Raw genomic sequence first — 13,782 nt, 5'->3', positions numbered from 1 at the left:
TTGCTGTTCAGAAGAGTCCCGGTGTATTATTACTGTGATACGGAGGGAGAAAAGCCAGGGGCTGCAGGCATCACATTGCTCAGTAGCACTGTTAATCACCTGTACCTGGTACAGTTGGCCATTGGGTGATTGGGATTCAAATTCAGAAAAGGGGTTGAGCCACATCCAATCAGATTAATTTTATTTTATTGCAAATTATTGATGCCAAAGACCGCAAAGCTCACAAACTTGGTCATTAAGTAATTGTGTGTTAGGGTTAGGAAAAGTGGGCAGAGCCAACACTAGCCAAATACATACCCGGGCAACGCCGGGCGTCCAGCTAGTGGATGTATAATTCTGGGGCCATATTCTCGATTGGATTTAGATCTGGACTTTGACTGGGCCATTCTAACACATGGATATGTTTTGTTTTAAACCATTCCATTGTTGCCCTGGCTTTATGTTTAGGGTCGTTGTCCTGTTGGAAGATGAACCTCTGCCCCAGTCTCAAGTCTTTTGCAGACTCCAAGAGGTTTTCTTCCAAGATTGCCCTGTATTTGGCTCCATCCATCTTCCCATCAACTTTGACCAGCTTCCCTGTCCCTGCTGAAGAGATGCACCCCCCGAGCATGATGCTGCCACCACCATATTTGACAGTGGGGATGGTGTGTTCAGAGTGATGTGTAGTGTTCGTTTTCCGCCACACATAGCGTTTTGCATTTTGGCCAAAAAGTTCCATTTTGGTCTCATCTGACCAGAGCACCTTCTTCCACATGTTTGCTGTCTCCCCCACATGGCTTGGGGCAAACTGCAAACGGGACTTCTTATGCTTTTCTGTTAACAATGGCTTTCTTCTTGCCACTCTTCCATAAAGGCCAACTTTGTGCAGTGCACGACTATTAGTTGTCCTATGGACAGATTCCCGCACCTGAGCTGTTGATCTCTGCAGCTCGTCCAGAGTCACCATGGGCCTCTTGACTGCATTTCTGATCAGCGCTCTCTTTGTTCGGCCTGTGAGTTTGGGTGGACGGCCTTGTCTTGGTAGGTTTACAGTTGTGCCATACTCCTTCCATTTCTGAGTGATCGCTTGAACAGTGCTCCGTGGGATGTTCAAGGCTTTGGAAATCTTTTTGTAGCCTAAGCCTGCTTTAAATTTCTCAATAACCTTATCCCTGACCTGTCTGGTGTGTTCTTTGGACTTCATGGTGTTGTTGCTCCCAATATTCTCTTAGACAACCTCTGAGGCCGCCACAGAGCAGCTGTATTTGTACTGACATTAGATTACACACAGGTGCACTCTATTTAGTCATTAGCACTCATCAGGCAATATCTATGGGCAATTGACTGCACTCAGACCAAAGGGGGCTGAATAATTACGCACACCCCACTTTGCAGTTATTTATTTGTAAAAAAAAATTTGGAATCGTATGATTTTTTGTTCCACTTCTCACATGTACAACACTTTGTATTGGTCTTTCATGTGGAATTCCAATAAAATTGATTCATGTTTGTGGCAGTAATGTGACAAAATGTGGAAAACTTCAAGGGGGTCGAATACTTTTGCAAGCCACTGTAAAAAGATTTTGTAGTGCAAATCAGCCCTAAGAAGCTAGTGGTGCCCATAAGTATTAGGTAGTCAGAGGTAGTGCCACACCCCCAGTATAAGCCAGATGTCGCTCCCATAATACTGGTTGCACATATTAGGTACATGGGGGGCTACCTACTGGGTGGAGGATTACCTGATACTACCAGTATTAGTTAGCTCCCCACCAAACCAGTATAGGTAGCCAGATGTGCCCCCAGTTCTAGGTAGAAACCCTACCACCCAGTATAGGTAGCCATACAGTATGTGCTCCCAGTATTAGGTCCCTCCCCCTAATATGCAGAGTTGTGAATGAGCTGAGTGTACAGGAAAAGGTACTCACCTCTGGGTACCAGGATCGCTCAGAGATACACATGATTGATCCTTTCAGAAGTATATTAAAATATAACTTTTATTAATTTATATAAAATCACTTATTATTTTTGTTGTTTTATTCTCAATTATACATCCATAACAGAGTAGGGTTAACAGTATTTAGAGGGGCACCTATGTCTATGACAAGGATTTTATAACAGGGCTCCAACCAGGATCGCTCTTCAGACACTTCTGGGGCCATATGCAATTTCCTTTTTCTCCTGAGTGTTCTCCTAGGAGATCATTTTCACCTTCTCTTTGCAATTGAAGAAGTATCAAAAAGGGGTGAATAGGTGAAAATAACTATCACATTTATGTTGAGAATTTTCTTGCTTGCTAGTGGTTCAGAATGGCATTTTATTAACAAGATGTGAACAAAATCATCTAGAAAAAAACTCAGGAGAAAAAAAGTGCATTAAATAAGGCCCCAGGCTCATATGCAATTAGCTTTTCTCCTGAGTTTTCTCCTACAAGTTAATTTTTTTATCTCCTCTGTAACTGCATGCCGACCGCTCCACGCCAATTGGCGTGAATGTGGCGGCAGCCCCAGGACCACCCCACGCCAATTGGTGTGAAGCATTAGGAGCGGAGATTGCAAGGGATCATGCGTGCCGATGCGCGCGCATCCCCACTGGAATGATGGAGCTCTGCTCCAGCCCCATCCCCTTCGATCACTCCCACGCCGCCGTCCTCCGCTGTCTGCAGCTTTGGGAACAAGGTCCCGTCACTTACGTCAGTCGGAACAAGTCTACACAGGAGAAGTGCGCCCTCTACATATCTCTCCAGCGGCTGCTGGAGAGACACTCAAACAGTGCACTTCACTTATGTCAGACTGGCTCCGACCGACAGAAGTGACGGGACCGGGTTCCCAAAGCTGCAGGCAGCGGAGGAAGGCGGCATGGAAGCAATCCGAGCATTTGGGGCTGGAGGAAGCCCCAGGTATGTATAAAACGTTTACCTTATGTCAGCTCTGAATCTCTTTAAGCTGCGTTGCTAAAGCAGCGCAGCTTAAATTGAGCAGCGCTAGTTTAAAATCTCTGTGCGCATGTTACACGTGGTAGTGCTATGTAGCTTGTGTTTCTAAGTTACGCACTCCTTTCATAGTACCGGCCGCTCCCTTCTAATGTGATATGTGAAGTAGCTTTAATACACTTTGATTGGCCCCAAATGCTGACTGTCACGCAGCGCATACTACATAGGGCCTCTCTCTAAGCCCGCCTGAACCACCTCTGGCACCAAAAGCAGCGTGGTACTAGGATACTAGCGGTTCTAGATTGGGCAATGGTTCTGTCACTTATATGCATATGCTAAATATATATCTGTCTCCCTCAAAGATATGGCAGAGAAGCATGCTGATAGATATACTTACCTTCGCCATTCCTGTGTGTACCTCTGTCCACAAACTTCTGAGTCCTCCTGACCATGATGCATCTCTGCCTCTTGTATGAAGGAGCACCAGGGCCCCTTTATTCACTTCATTTTCTCCTAGGAGATCATTTTTAACCTGCTGTTTACAATAACTTTTCAGCACTCTGCATTTGAAAAAGTACTCTAAAGTTGGTGAAAAAGTATTGTCAAAATTATTATGGGTATCTCCTTGCTTGCTTGTGGCATAAAACATATTTATTAAAGAGAAGGGGACAATAAAAACGATGCTACCTGATCGCGGAGGCGGGCTAAGCGGATCAGGTAGCTGCCATCTCCGCCGCTCTATGCCGCTCCTGTGGCCTGCAGCAAGTTACTTTCACTTTCGTGACCTCAGCGTGCAGGAAGGCGGGGGAGTGGCAGGGGGCGCGGCCAGGGAGAGAGAGCTGCCCAATGGCAGCTGTGGAAAACTTGCAAGAACTCCCCCAGTGGGCGTTTTGAGCAGGAAATCCTTCTCCTTCTTTCCCCTCCAGATTAGCGAAAATCATTGTGGCCAATTTTAGGGGGTTATGGAGTGGCAGTGGGGGGTGGGGGGGGGGGGGCATAGAGCAGCTTGGGGGGGGGGCAGAGGCATTTTATGAGGCAGGGACCATGCTTCTGTGTCCCCTCTGACACCCCCCCCCCTCCTGCACCACCGCATGTGCACTTTAAAGGAAATCTGTGACAAGGGGAGATAAAAAAAAATATTGATACCTGGGGCTTCCTCCAGCCCCCTCCAGGCTGATTGCTCCCCCAGTCTCGTTAAAGAGAGCCTGAGATGAAAGCCATCTCAGAATCTATACTTACCTGGGGCTCCCTTAAGCCCCCTTTGGGGCTGCTCAGTCCCTCGCTGTCTCCCCAGGTAGCTCCTGATGCCCGCGATACTGCCCAAAAGGCTGACCGAGTTGTGCTTCATCACATGCGCGGCTCGGCCTGCCGTGCTTCCCCGTCTCAGTCCCAGGGCCTCGGAGCTTTCTGCGCTTATGCAGTACTACTGCGCAGATGTAGTATGGTATGGTACCTGAGATAGCTTTTAATTTCACCTAGGAAAAACCTCAGGAGAAAAGACGAATTGAATAAGGGCACAGGAGTAGGGAGCAGAAGAGATGCATCTCTGTTAAAATTACCAGGACTTCTGACTATAACTCCATGACTAGCAGTTAAAAAATATGGAATTTACCTTTGATGCATGATTCATTTTGTGCCTTACAACCTTGAAGTGTCAACAATATGATAATGATGGGTAAACCTGTGGTGGAAATGCCCAGTTTGCTGTTAACTCCTTCAGCATTGCTGTTTCAGGACATATGACATTTTTCAAATCGAGATTTTTAGCTGCAGAAGACTTATTTCACACAGCAAAGTAACATGTGGACACACTGTGTAATAATATATGAAATCGTATACTTAGAGCTATGGCTAGAGTTGTCGGCTGGCAGTCACATCTTCAAAAACCAAGCGTTGTAATTGAACCGATCATAGTCCTTCCTACTGCATACTATATTGTATTACATTTAGGATAACAGTCTTTTGTAACATTGTTTTCTCTAGGTCTAGGACACTGTAGATACTTTTTTGTATGCTGTTTTGTTTCCTTTTAGTTGCTGTTCAGAAGAGTCCCGGTGTATTATTACTGTGATACGGAGGGAGAAAAGCCAGGGGCTGCAGGCATCACATTGCTCTCAGTAGCAGCAGCAGCAGCTCAGACGCTGCCTGCCTCTATGGTTCTCACACACAGGCAGCACAAGAGGCTACAGAAGCATGGCAATCCCATTCTGCCAGTGAATATGTAAAAGCCATCATGGCCATATCATTCTGTCTCTCATGCTGTTCAGTGGAGCATGGCATTCTCTGATGCTGTGCGGACAGCCGAGGCTCTGATGGAGAGGACAGACTGATTCCTTGAAAGTGCAAGGCTATGCTGAACTTTCTCCTGCTACGCTAAGCTGGATGTCTGCTTTTGCTCCTCTTGTACATCTTCTGAGCATCGTCTGGACAGAAGAGTGAAAGCCACATAAGAGAACAGAGGCACTGATCTGACGTTTGGATGTTTGCTTCCATCTCTCAGTTGCGCTCCCCAGTCCCCACCTATGTCATTTTCCAGTCTATGGATGTGACTTTACAGTGAGGGTCTCTGTGCTACTACTACCTATTCTCCTCCCTACCAGCCTGCCCCTCTATCACCTCAAGCATATTCCGTGTGATGTCCTCCTCCTGAGACTCTGCCTTTATCTGCTCTCCTTAATTTGGACATCATTGCTGCTTGCAATCTCACAGCCCACCCCCTTCCTCTGTCACCTCACCTCCTCTTTCCCCGTCCACCCTGTCTGACTTTTGGTGGAGGGGGAGAAAGAAAAGTGTGTGTGTGCGTGTGGGGCTGATCTTGTCACATCCCTCGTCTTCCACCCACATCATCTGGCTCCTCAGAGCCATCACACACCAATCTAAATCAAAGTGTGGAAGAGGAGGAGAGACGAGTAGGCACATCAGGGTTATTTGTAGGAGAGGGGGAGGCAGGGAGAGAGAGGGACCTTACACCTGATCACATGCCACATCTGACAGCAAGGTAAAGGACAACTTCTTGATCACGACCAGCTATTGGATTGCCACCGCGGAAGAAGGGATTTTCTCACTGGCAGCAGCTGAAGAGGATTCTAGGAGGACCCTATGTTCTGAAACAGACAGAGCCAAGCAAGAAGTGGTCTTTTTATAAAGGATTGCTGGAGAAAGAAGATGCTGCAAGCCACTGGTGCCAAGTCTGCTGCCGGACTGCCCTGGTTTACTACTGGATCCTCTTGGTCGCTTGGTACCTGCGGTGGATTTGGCACTCACTTAACCCTATGGATATGGCTTGTCTCCAGCACCTATTCAAAGAGCATCGCTGGACCAAGCAATGAAGGTGAGCTTTAGCATTCTGCTTCATCTTCATTGCCTGAACGTTATTTATGCCTGTCTATACATTATGTTAACACTAAACACGTTAGAAGCTGTAGGCAGTCAGTGTGCAAACATCACTTTGAGCCTAGCATCCATCACTCTGGCAGGAAAATGCAGGGATGTTTCAACACATGTGTGTGATTATACATGTGCTGCATTCATCCAGTGACACTGAGCCTCCAATGCTGCCATCCCCTATTAAACAACACTGTGTACCATGGAGAGAGGAGATGTAAAGCAAAAATAGTGCTTGTCAGGTCTAAACTGGATCAGCTAGTGTCAGTCTGCATTATTAAGCAAGTGTTTTAGACTGCATGTTTTAGTTTACAAAGAACTTGCATGTTTTATGTTTACTGTTGTATTTAACTAATGCTGGTGCAGATACACATCCATTCACTATACACATAATACTTGGCCTTTGATGTCATTCCATTACCTTGTCATACCTGTCAAACTTATAGCTGCTTTTTATGATTTTTGCTTAGTTGTAAAAGCAATGCTACAAAAAAAGAAATAAAAAAAATCAAGAGTATTGGGCATGTCATGGTTCTTTAATAGCAAGCAGCTGCATCCATCTATATCCAATAATAATACATGTAATAATATTTTTTCTCCCTTCCCCAGTCTATAATTTGGCATCGTAAATCAAATTAGTTCATGGTATGTATTATACAGCTGTTTTTATAGTTTTCGTATTAGCCTCAGCCTTTCTGGTATTTTGACTTTTAATAGTAAAAACTGGTCATTTTAGTGTTGCTGGCATGGCCACTATCTTCAGCTGCACCAAAAGTAATGTCATGCTGTACAGTGGTGATAATATTGTGCAGGCGATGAAAATGGAGTTGACTCGTGGGTCATAGCATTGCTGCAGGGTTTATGCTGATGCCTTGTTAGAAGCTCGCTCCTTCAGCCACAGAAAGGAGTCAAGAGCTATAGCAGTGACTGACTTTATTGCATTACTATTGCTGGGGTGCAGGTGACTTCAGTACATACCTGTGGTTGTATCATTCATTACAGGATGGGGTCACCATTGTGTTGTGATTGAGAAAGGAGGCGTGGGGCCATGAGCTGTTATCTGCCACAAACTCCAAAGTAATTACTCATTGTTGTCTGAATGGGAAACATACATTTTTAAAAATGTAGCTCTGTTGTACAAAAGTTCTGAATACCCCAAGGTATCACCCTTAATACACTGAGATCATTAACACACGTATGTGATTTTTTTTGTTTGCAGTTTGCAAAAAAAAATTGAAGTTTTTCCTCTTTAATAAGATCTATCGGTTCTCTTAACAGGTGCACCATTAAGTCTATTATACTCTGTATAAAGCACGTGGCATTATTTGATTAAAAAAAACGAAACTTTATAACAAATGGCGTTTTTTTATTTCATTAAACAATAATTGGTAGTATTGGAAACAAGATAGGCCACATGTCATTAGTCAGTAGCTGGTGCATACGCCAAAGGCAAAAGGCACCCAATCAATCACGCTAATCCATTGGTAATTATATTTTATAGTGTTTTTGTGTGTATATATATATATATATATATATATATATATATATATATATATATATATATATATATATATTTATTTTACATCAGGGCCCATGGCAACAAAATCTGTTGACTTTACGATAACGATGTTCTTAAAATGTGCCTACTTTTTTAAAACAAAGTTTTGGCCCAAGATAGTAGTTTGTGATTGCAGGATGTAACTCCGGAAGCAAATAAAGTAGAGGACTATGTCTACTACTGGTGAAATTTCCCACGAGACATACAGTTAAGTTAACAAGCCATTGTAACACAATTTGATTTTAGAGCATTGTGAATCAAGCAGTTGTCTGGGCTTGAATGGTTGCGGTCCATGTGTTTTTGGTAGCAGTATTTACTTTTTTTTCTAGTATTTATCGACTTCAGATGTTATTTTGATATTTTTTCTTATTACGTTTTAAGAAAATGTAAACCTACGGGATTTATCACATATGAATCCTTTTGATATGTTTATTTTAGATGTGTTATTGAATGTGAATATTTTTTACTTTTGTTGTTCAAGCATGAGAGTGTAATGACTATACATGCAATTCTTCATTGCTTGGCATATCAGATATGGCATTTAAAAGAAAATACTCTGGATAATCATTGGTTAACAATGAAACAATGGTCATCACAAAAGAAATTTGCTACTAGTCGCATTGTAAACAGAAAAAATTTTTTTTTTTATTTAATTAAGACTGAAGACATTTTATTTATTAACATCATTGTGTTTTTGCTTTTTAAAAAATTAACTCAAGTCATTAAGTTGGGATTTTGCTTCAGCCCATTAGTTCAAGGACAGCTCTTTGGCCTTGTATATCGTATACAATGTAAAATGTATCTGGGCATTAACCTGTTGTACAAAAGAGCAAGAGATGTCCATTTATTTAATTATTATTATTTTCGAGTCTGATTATTAAACTACTTCATATCGGTCTTTGGCTAATCACATATTATGAATACTCTGCTTTCGTCATAGTGCATTTTTTCTCCAATAATAACTTCTTCACTTCTAGAAGTGGAAAAACCTTGAATCACCTCCTTAGATTTCAATGATGTATAGTGTACATCAAGTGTGTGTGACTCAAGTAGACATTTCGTAGAAGTAATAACATATAGAATACATATCCAAGTCTTGTATGTTGGATGGTGGGAGGTACTCAGAATAGGATCCAAATTCCTGACTGGTGTAATATTGTTATATTGTAGTAAACGCTTGCTCCTTTCCTTTCAAATATTTTTTTTTATATTTACGCAATTTTTGTTTCTACTAAGCAGTTCCATTCTGTTTGTTCCTCTTAACATTAAATCGGCAAAGCAGTAAATAATAATAATGCACATTGCTCAAAATATATGAACCATGATAGCAAACCTAGGCCTTTATATGTACACTTTCATTATACATACACATACCTGGCCTAAAATCGACTTAGATAATTATAATGAAGGGTCAGACCATGCTATATATATTAACAACATGTAGAGAACTTTTCTTACTGATTCGTGCCATGGTGTATGTGGCACATTATATATACTCTACACACAGTAAAAGCTAAATATGTACGTTTTTTTGTGGCACATTCAGTAACCAAGAGTATGGTATGTATTATTGGGTATCACATGCATTTTGATGCATTTATGAACACCAGGGATGTGGTTATGCATTTATGCACACCAGGGATGTGGTTAGTTAATTTAGAACTTTTTGGGGGGAATATTTTAGATGATGACGAGAGCTTAAAGCTCTGGTACTGATCTTGCGATTGTTAAGAGCCCCGACTCTGACTAAACGGAGGTGGAGATGCTGCATTTACTAGTTGAAAACTTTTCCATAGTGCATAGATTTTTTGAGAAGAAAAAGTTGCTGATAATTAAAATAATTAAACACTAATAGTTTTCTCCTCCCTGTTCACCATTGTTGGCTTGGTTGCAGTTGAAATTAATTGCTGTTGATGTACTGCTGGTAAAGACCACATTGTACTTACCTTAACCATTCTTGAATTTCTCAAAGGCTTTCAAGTTTCTCCAATGTATCCTTAAGAGCAAGATCACGAGGATCATGTCTGTTTGAAAACACACATTGAAGGAGGTCTAGCTTTATCAAAAATGGCAAAATGAAGCATGTGACCATATGACTGTTTGGGTTTCATAGCCCTGCACATTAGTGTTTTATTTTATGCAGCTACTACACACCATAACATTAAAACAGACAATAATAGCATACCTATCGGTGTGTAAACAAGTGTTAGGTACACTTCATAGCTCAGCAGTGTGTTTTGTGTTTAAATATTTCACAGTGTGTTTCTGTGCATGGTATGTGCTTTATTTTTATTTTATTTTATTTCACCAGTATGTTTGTGTAATCTAACAAATGTGTACACTTTAAAGGTAACCATATCATAAATGGTATAGGAAATAAGTCAGGTGTATTTTTTTTTCGTCTAGTGAGAAAATCAAAAATTGTTTGTTTTCGCCATTGTTGTAAGACTGCACAAATAATATTTCAGTTCCGTAATAAAAGTGGAACAACAAAAACTATCATGTGAACCATGTATAAAACTTTTAAGCAAACACTGACACTATGGGATTTCTAGCAGCATGTAATGAAGCCCTTATTTTATTGTATTATTTAGTTTGACACTCACTAATAAAACAACCATTATATGTCATTTGGTGAATGTAGACAAACAATGAATGAACATAACTCTTGATCCTTTTTTCTCATAGCCAGATGGTTAAGGTAAATCCCGCAGGCTATGTAAAAGAATTAATACTGCCACCAATCCAGTCATGACTTAACAATGTCACTTTGACAAGCTACCTCAGAATATTGTTTGACAGGACTGAGCTAGAGAAACAATGGGATGATAAACTAGAAGTCACAACATCTGTGAGTCTAAGAGAAAAGTTTAGTATAGAGTTACTGGGTGGGACAGTGCTAGGGATCTCTCTAATGTCTCCAGAGTTTGTAAAGAAAGTGAAGTTAAGTAAACAAACAGGAACACTGCCGTATAAAACAGACATTTCAATATGTTAACCTAATACACTACCATGAGTAATATTACTGTATTAGGGCCCATCTGGAACTAATGAGGTTAAGTAAAATCCCCTATGTTACAAAACTCCCCTCTAAGCCTATTCTTTCTCCCCCAAGCTGAAAACACAAAGGCTGTCCTTTTCACTGCCAACATCTCTGCCCCTTTTGACCCTTCCTTGCTAAATACAGGAGCGCACCACAAAGCAAGAGGGCAGCCACATGAGGCCAGAAATTTCAGAAATTGTTTGAGGCTTTTCAACTGTTACTTAGAGAATTAAAATGGAGAACCTTTATCATGTTAAGCAGAGGATGGATGGTGTGGAAGGAAACAGGCCTGCAATAATTTGACGACTTCCTCTAACATAGTGAATTGTGTATGATAGCACTGTTTACTTAGGCGTGTATCAGCGATAGCGGCCATGAAATCCAAAATGATCATGACAGCTTAACAACACTTCCTCTTTCACCGGTGACACTCATTTGCCATTCAGCACAGAATGTACTCAAAAATGGCCAAAGCATGCACTAAGCAAACAACCAAGTGCTGTGCAAGTTGTCCTTCTCTCCAGGCCACTTCTATGGGCTTGATGCAGAGGGGTGATGTTACTAAGTGTGTGTTTTTAGAGTTTTACATTTAAACACATTTATAATATGCCCAGACTTAACAATTTTTTGATTTTTTTTTTACATGAAAAGATTAAGCTGGGTTTGACTTTATAAACAGAATGTATTAGGTACACTATTGTCTGTGTTATTATGTACCCCATGTTTGTTTCTTACTTTGCACAGCGCTATAAAATATGTTGGCACTTTATAAATCAATAATAATAATAATTAGGTAGGAAAACTAAGACATGGATTCTAACTGGGTAACATCCGCTGCTTTGCAGATGTATACATTGGCCTCTGTTGTGTATCAGCTGATGGAGTTCTGTTCTATAATAGCTGTTGAAATGTTGGCACTAGTGTCATGTTTTATTTTAAGGATGTAGGCTGAATAAACTGTAAAGCATCCTCACCGCTTCTAAAACGAGCAATTTGTGAAACTATTTTGTCAGATAGCACGTTTCCTACGTCTCACGCATGACATACAGCTTGTGTGTTGTCTGTCTGTGACTTGCATAATAAAAAGCATTTTTGTTATTATTTTACTTAACCTTTCTAGCTCAGCAGATGCGTCTATAATCCAAATACCAGTTTTGCTGTTGCATCTATGTACCATGCAGCCAAGTGTTTGAATGCTGCAGACTGCTATGAACAGGCCTTCATTATCTATTAATGGCTTGCTGCAGCTTGCTGCAGCTTGGTATTCTTTATATGTTATACAGTGTCAACAAAGAGGATAGATCTATATAATAATGTGCTGCCTGTGCAGTGAGGGGCTGTGTGTTCCTATGCACATATTCATGCCCCAGCACCATAATTGCTTAGGACTGTGACAGTGGGCCTGTTAATGCTAAGGGAGTGATGCAACAATTTATCCTACAGAAATTCTGTTTAGGGAGAATTGATGGAGAAAAATGGTCCACTTGGTCAGATAATTGATTTGCATGTCTCTGATTATCTGGTTGCAACCACATGACTGTGTCTTAGTTCCTTAGTTCATAGTAGAGCCATTAAAACCAAAGGTACTGTATAGTGTGATATATATGCATTAGTTAGTTATTAGTGATGTGATGCCATAGAAGTTCAGTAGTATTTTTTCACTGAATGGATTTATCATTACTTCTCAATTTGAACTAAGGAACATTGTTATGACCCATCTTTTAAAGAGATAAGATAATTGGCAGTGCAAAAAATGAAGGCACCCATACATTCTATGATGCCATTAGAGATATGTGAATCTTGAAGTCTGTAGCCACTTTGTGGCATGAGGCTTTTGACATATAATTATCATTAGTCATTTGGAGCTTGACTTAGCAAACAGATCATCACCCCAGCATAGTTATGAGGACATTAATGTGTTCCTGTGTCTGGCCCCAGAAATGCCACATGAGTCATCACTAAAGCTTTAGAACGATCTAGCGTTTCAGAAAAGGAAAACGCATTAAGAATTCAATGTTATTGTTTTAGAGATAGTCATTTCCTAGTGAAGATACAACAATGATATTACAAGGCATCTTTTGGCCTGGTTCTTGGACAGACCAGCCGGTACCCTCTGAGAGAGGCATGAAAACCTTTAAAGCTGAATAGGAAATGCACCTGTGCTATGATTTTGTGGTATGCAGAAAAGGGAAATATGGGATGCAGTGTTGCCCTTTAACTACCTACCAATATATGGAGAGAGGTGTGGCTTGAGAGATCAATGGCATCAATTCATCTGGAAGGCTTGAGTAGTGGGGGTTACTCACTTAAGGTGTCTATTAATGGTACAATCTCCTGAGCGATTGACCATATCATTAATTGGGTGCCTTTAATGGTGCCAAACAATGACAAGTGATTGTTCTATTGATCGGTGATCGAAATTTCAGAATGATTCTTTTAAGTCTGATCTGATTGCTTATTATTTTCTCCTCCGTTGGTGAGCCAGGAATCTTCTATTAAATCATTATTTCCAATCAATCGCAATGAACGGATGGTCAATCATTCAGGAGACCTTATAGGTGAGTATTGGCAGTATATTTATCTGTGATAGGGGAGGGAGGGCGTGCACTATCGTTTTAACACGCACAAATACCTACATTGTTTCAAACCGATAATTAGTAAAGATAAAATATATGTAGTTGTATTTTACATATTCATTTCCCTGTTTATTGAATTTTAAAGCAAGTAGAAAGGAGTAGAGAGCATCCCAATAGAGCAGTGTAACTAATACCCAATGTAACTAATACTGCTAGTAAGGGCATATAAATTCTAGAATTTCACTTTTTGCAACCCCTGATGCATTATTTGTTTTAAATGAAATGATTTGTCATGTGTGTTTATGTTTTCCTG

The 13,782-nt window shown here is 40.8% G+C and overlaps 1 protein-coding gene across 1 annotated transcript in view; it reads left to right on the top strand.

The window, feature by feature from the left end:
- Positions 1 to 5,213: 5,213 nt before the first annotated feature.
- The window catches only part of EPHA5 (EPH receptor A5), a 479,253-nt gene continuing 470,684 nt past the window's right edge, over positions 5,214 to 13,782 (top strand). The window contains exon 1 of the mRNA XM_068233605.1: positions 5,214 to 6,239. Coding sequence (XP_068089706.1) covers positions 6,074 to 6,239 — 166 coding nt within the window. The 5' untranslated portion in view covers positions 5,214 to 6,073. The remainder of the gene's footprint in view (positions 6,240 to 13,782) is intronic.

Source organism: Hyperolius riggenbachi, chromosome 1 (assembly GCF_040937935.1).
Source record: "Hyperolius riggenbachi isolate aHypRig1 chromosome 1, aHypRig1.pri, whole genome shotgun sequence".
Lineage (NCBI taxonomy): Eukaryota > Metazoa > Chordata > Amphibia > Anura > Hyperoliidae > Hyperolius > Hyperolius riggenbachi.
Note: the sequence above shows the minus strand (reverse complement) of the source record. Positions and strands in the feature narration are given on the sequence as shown.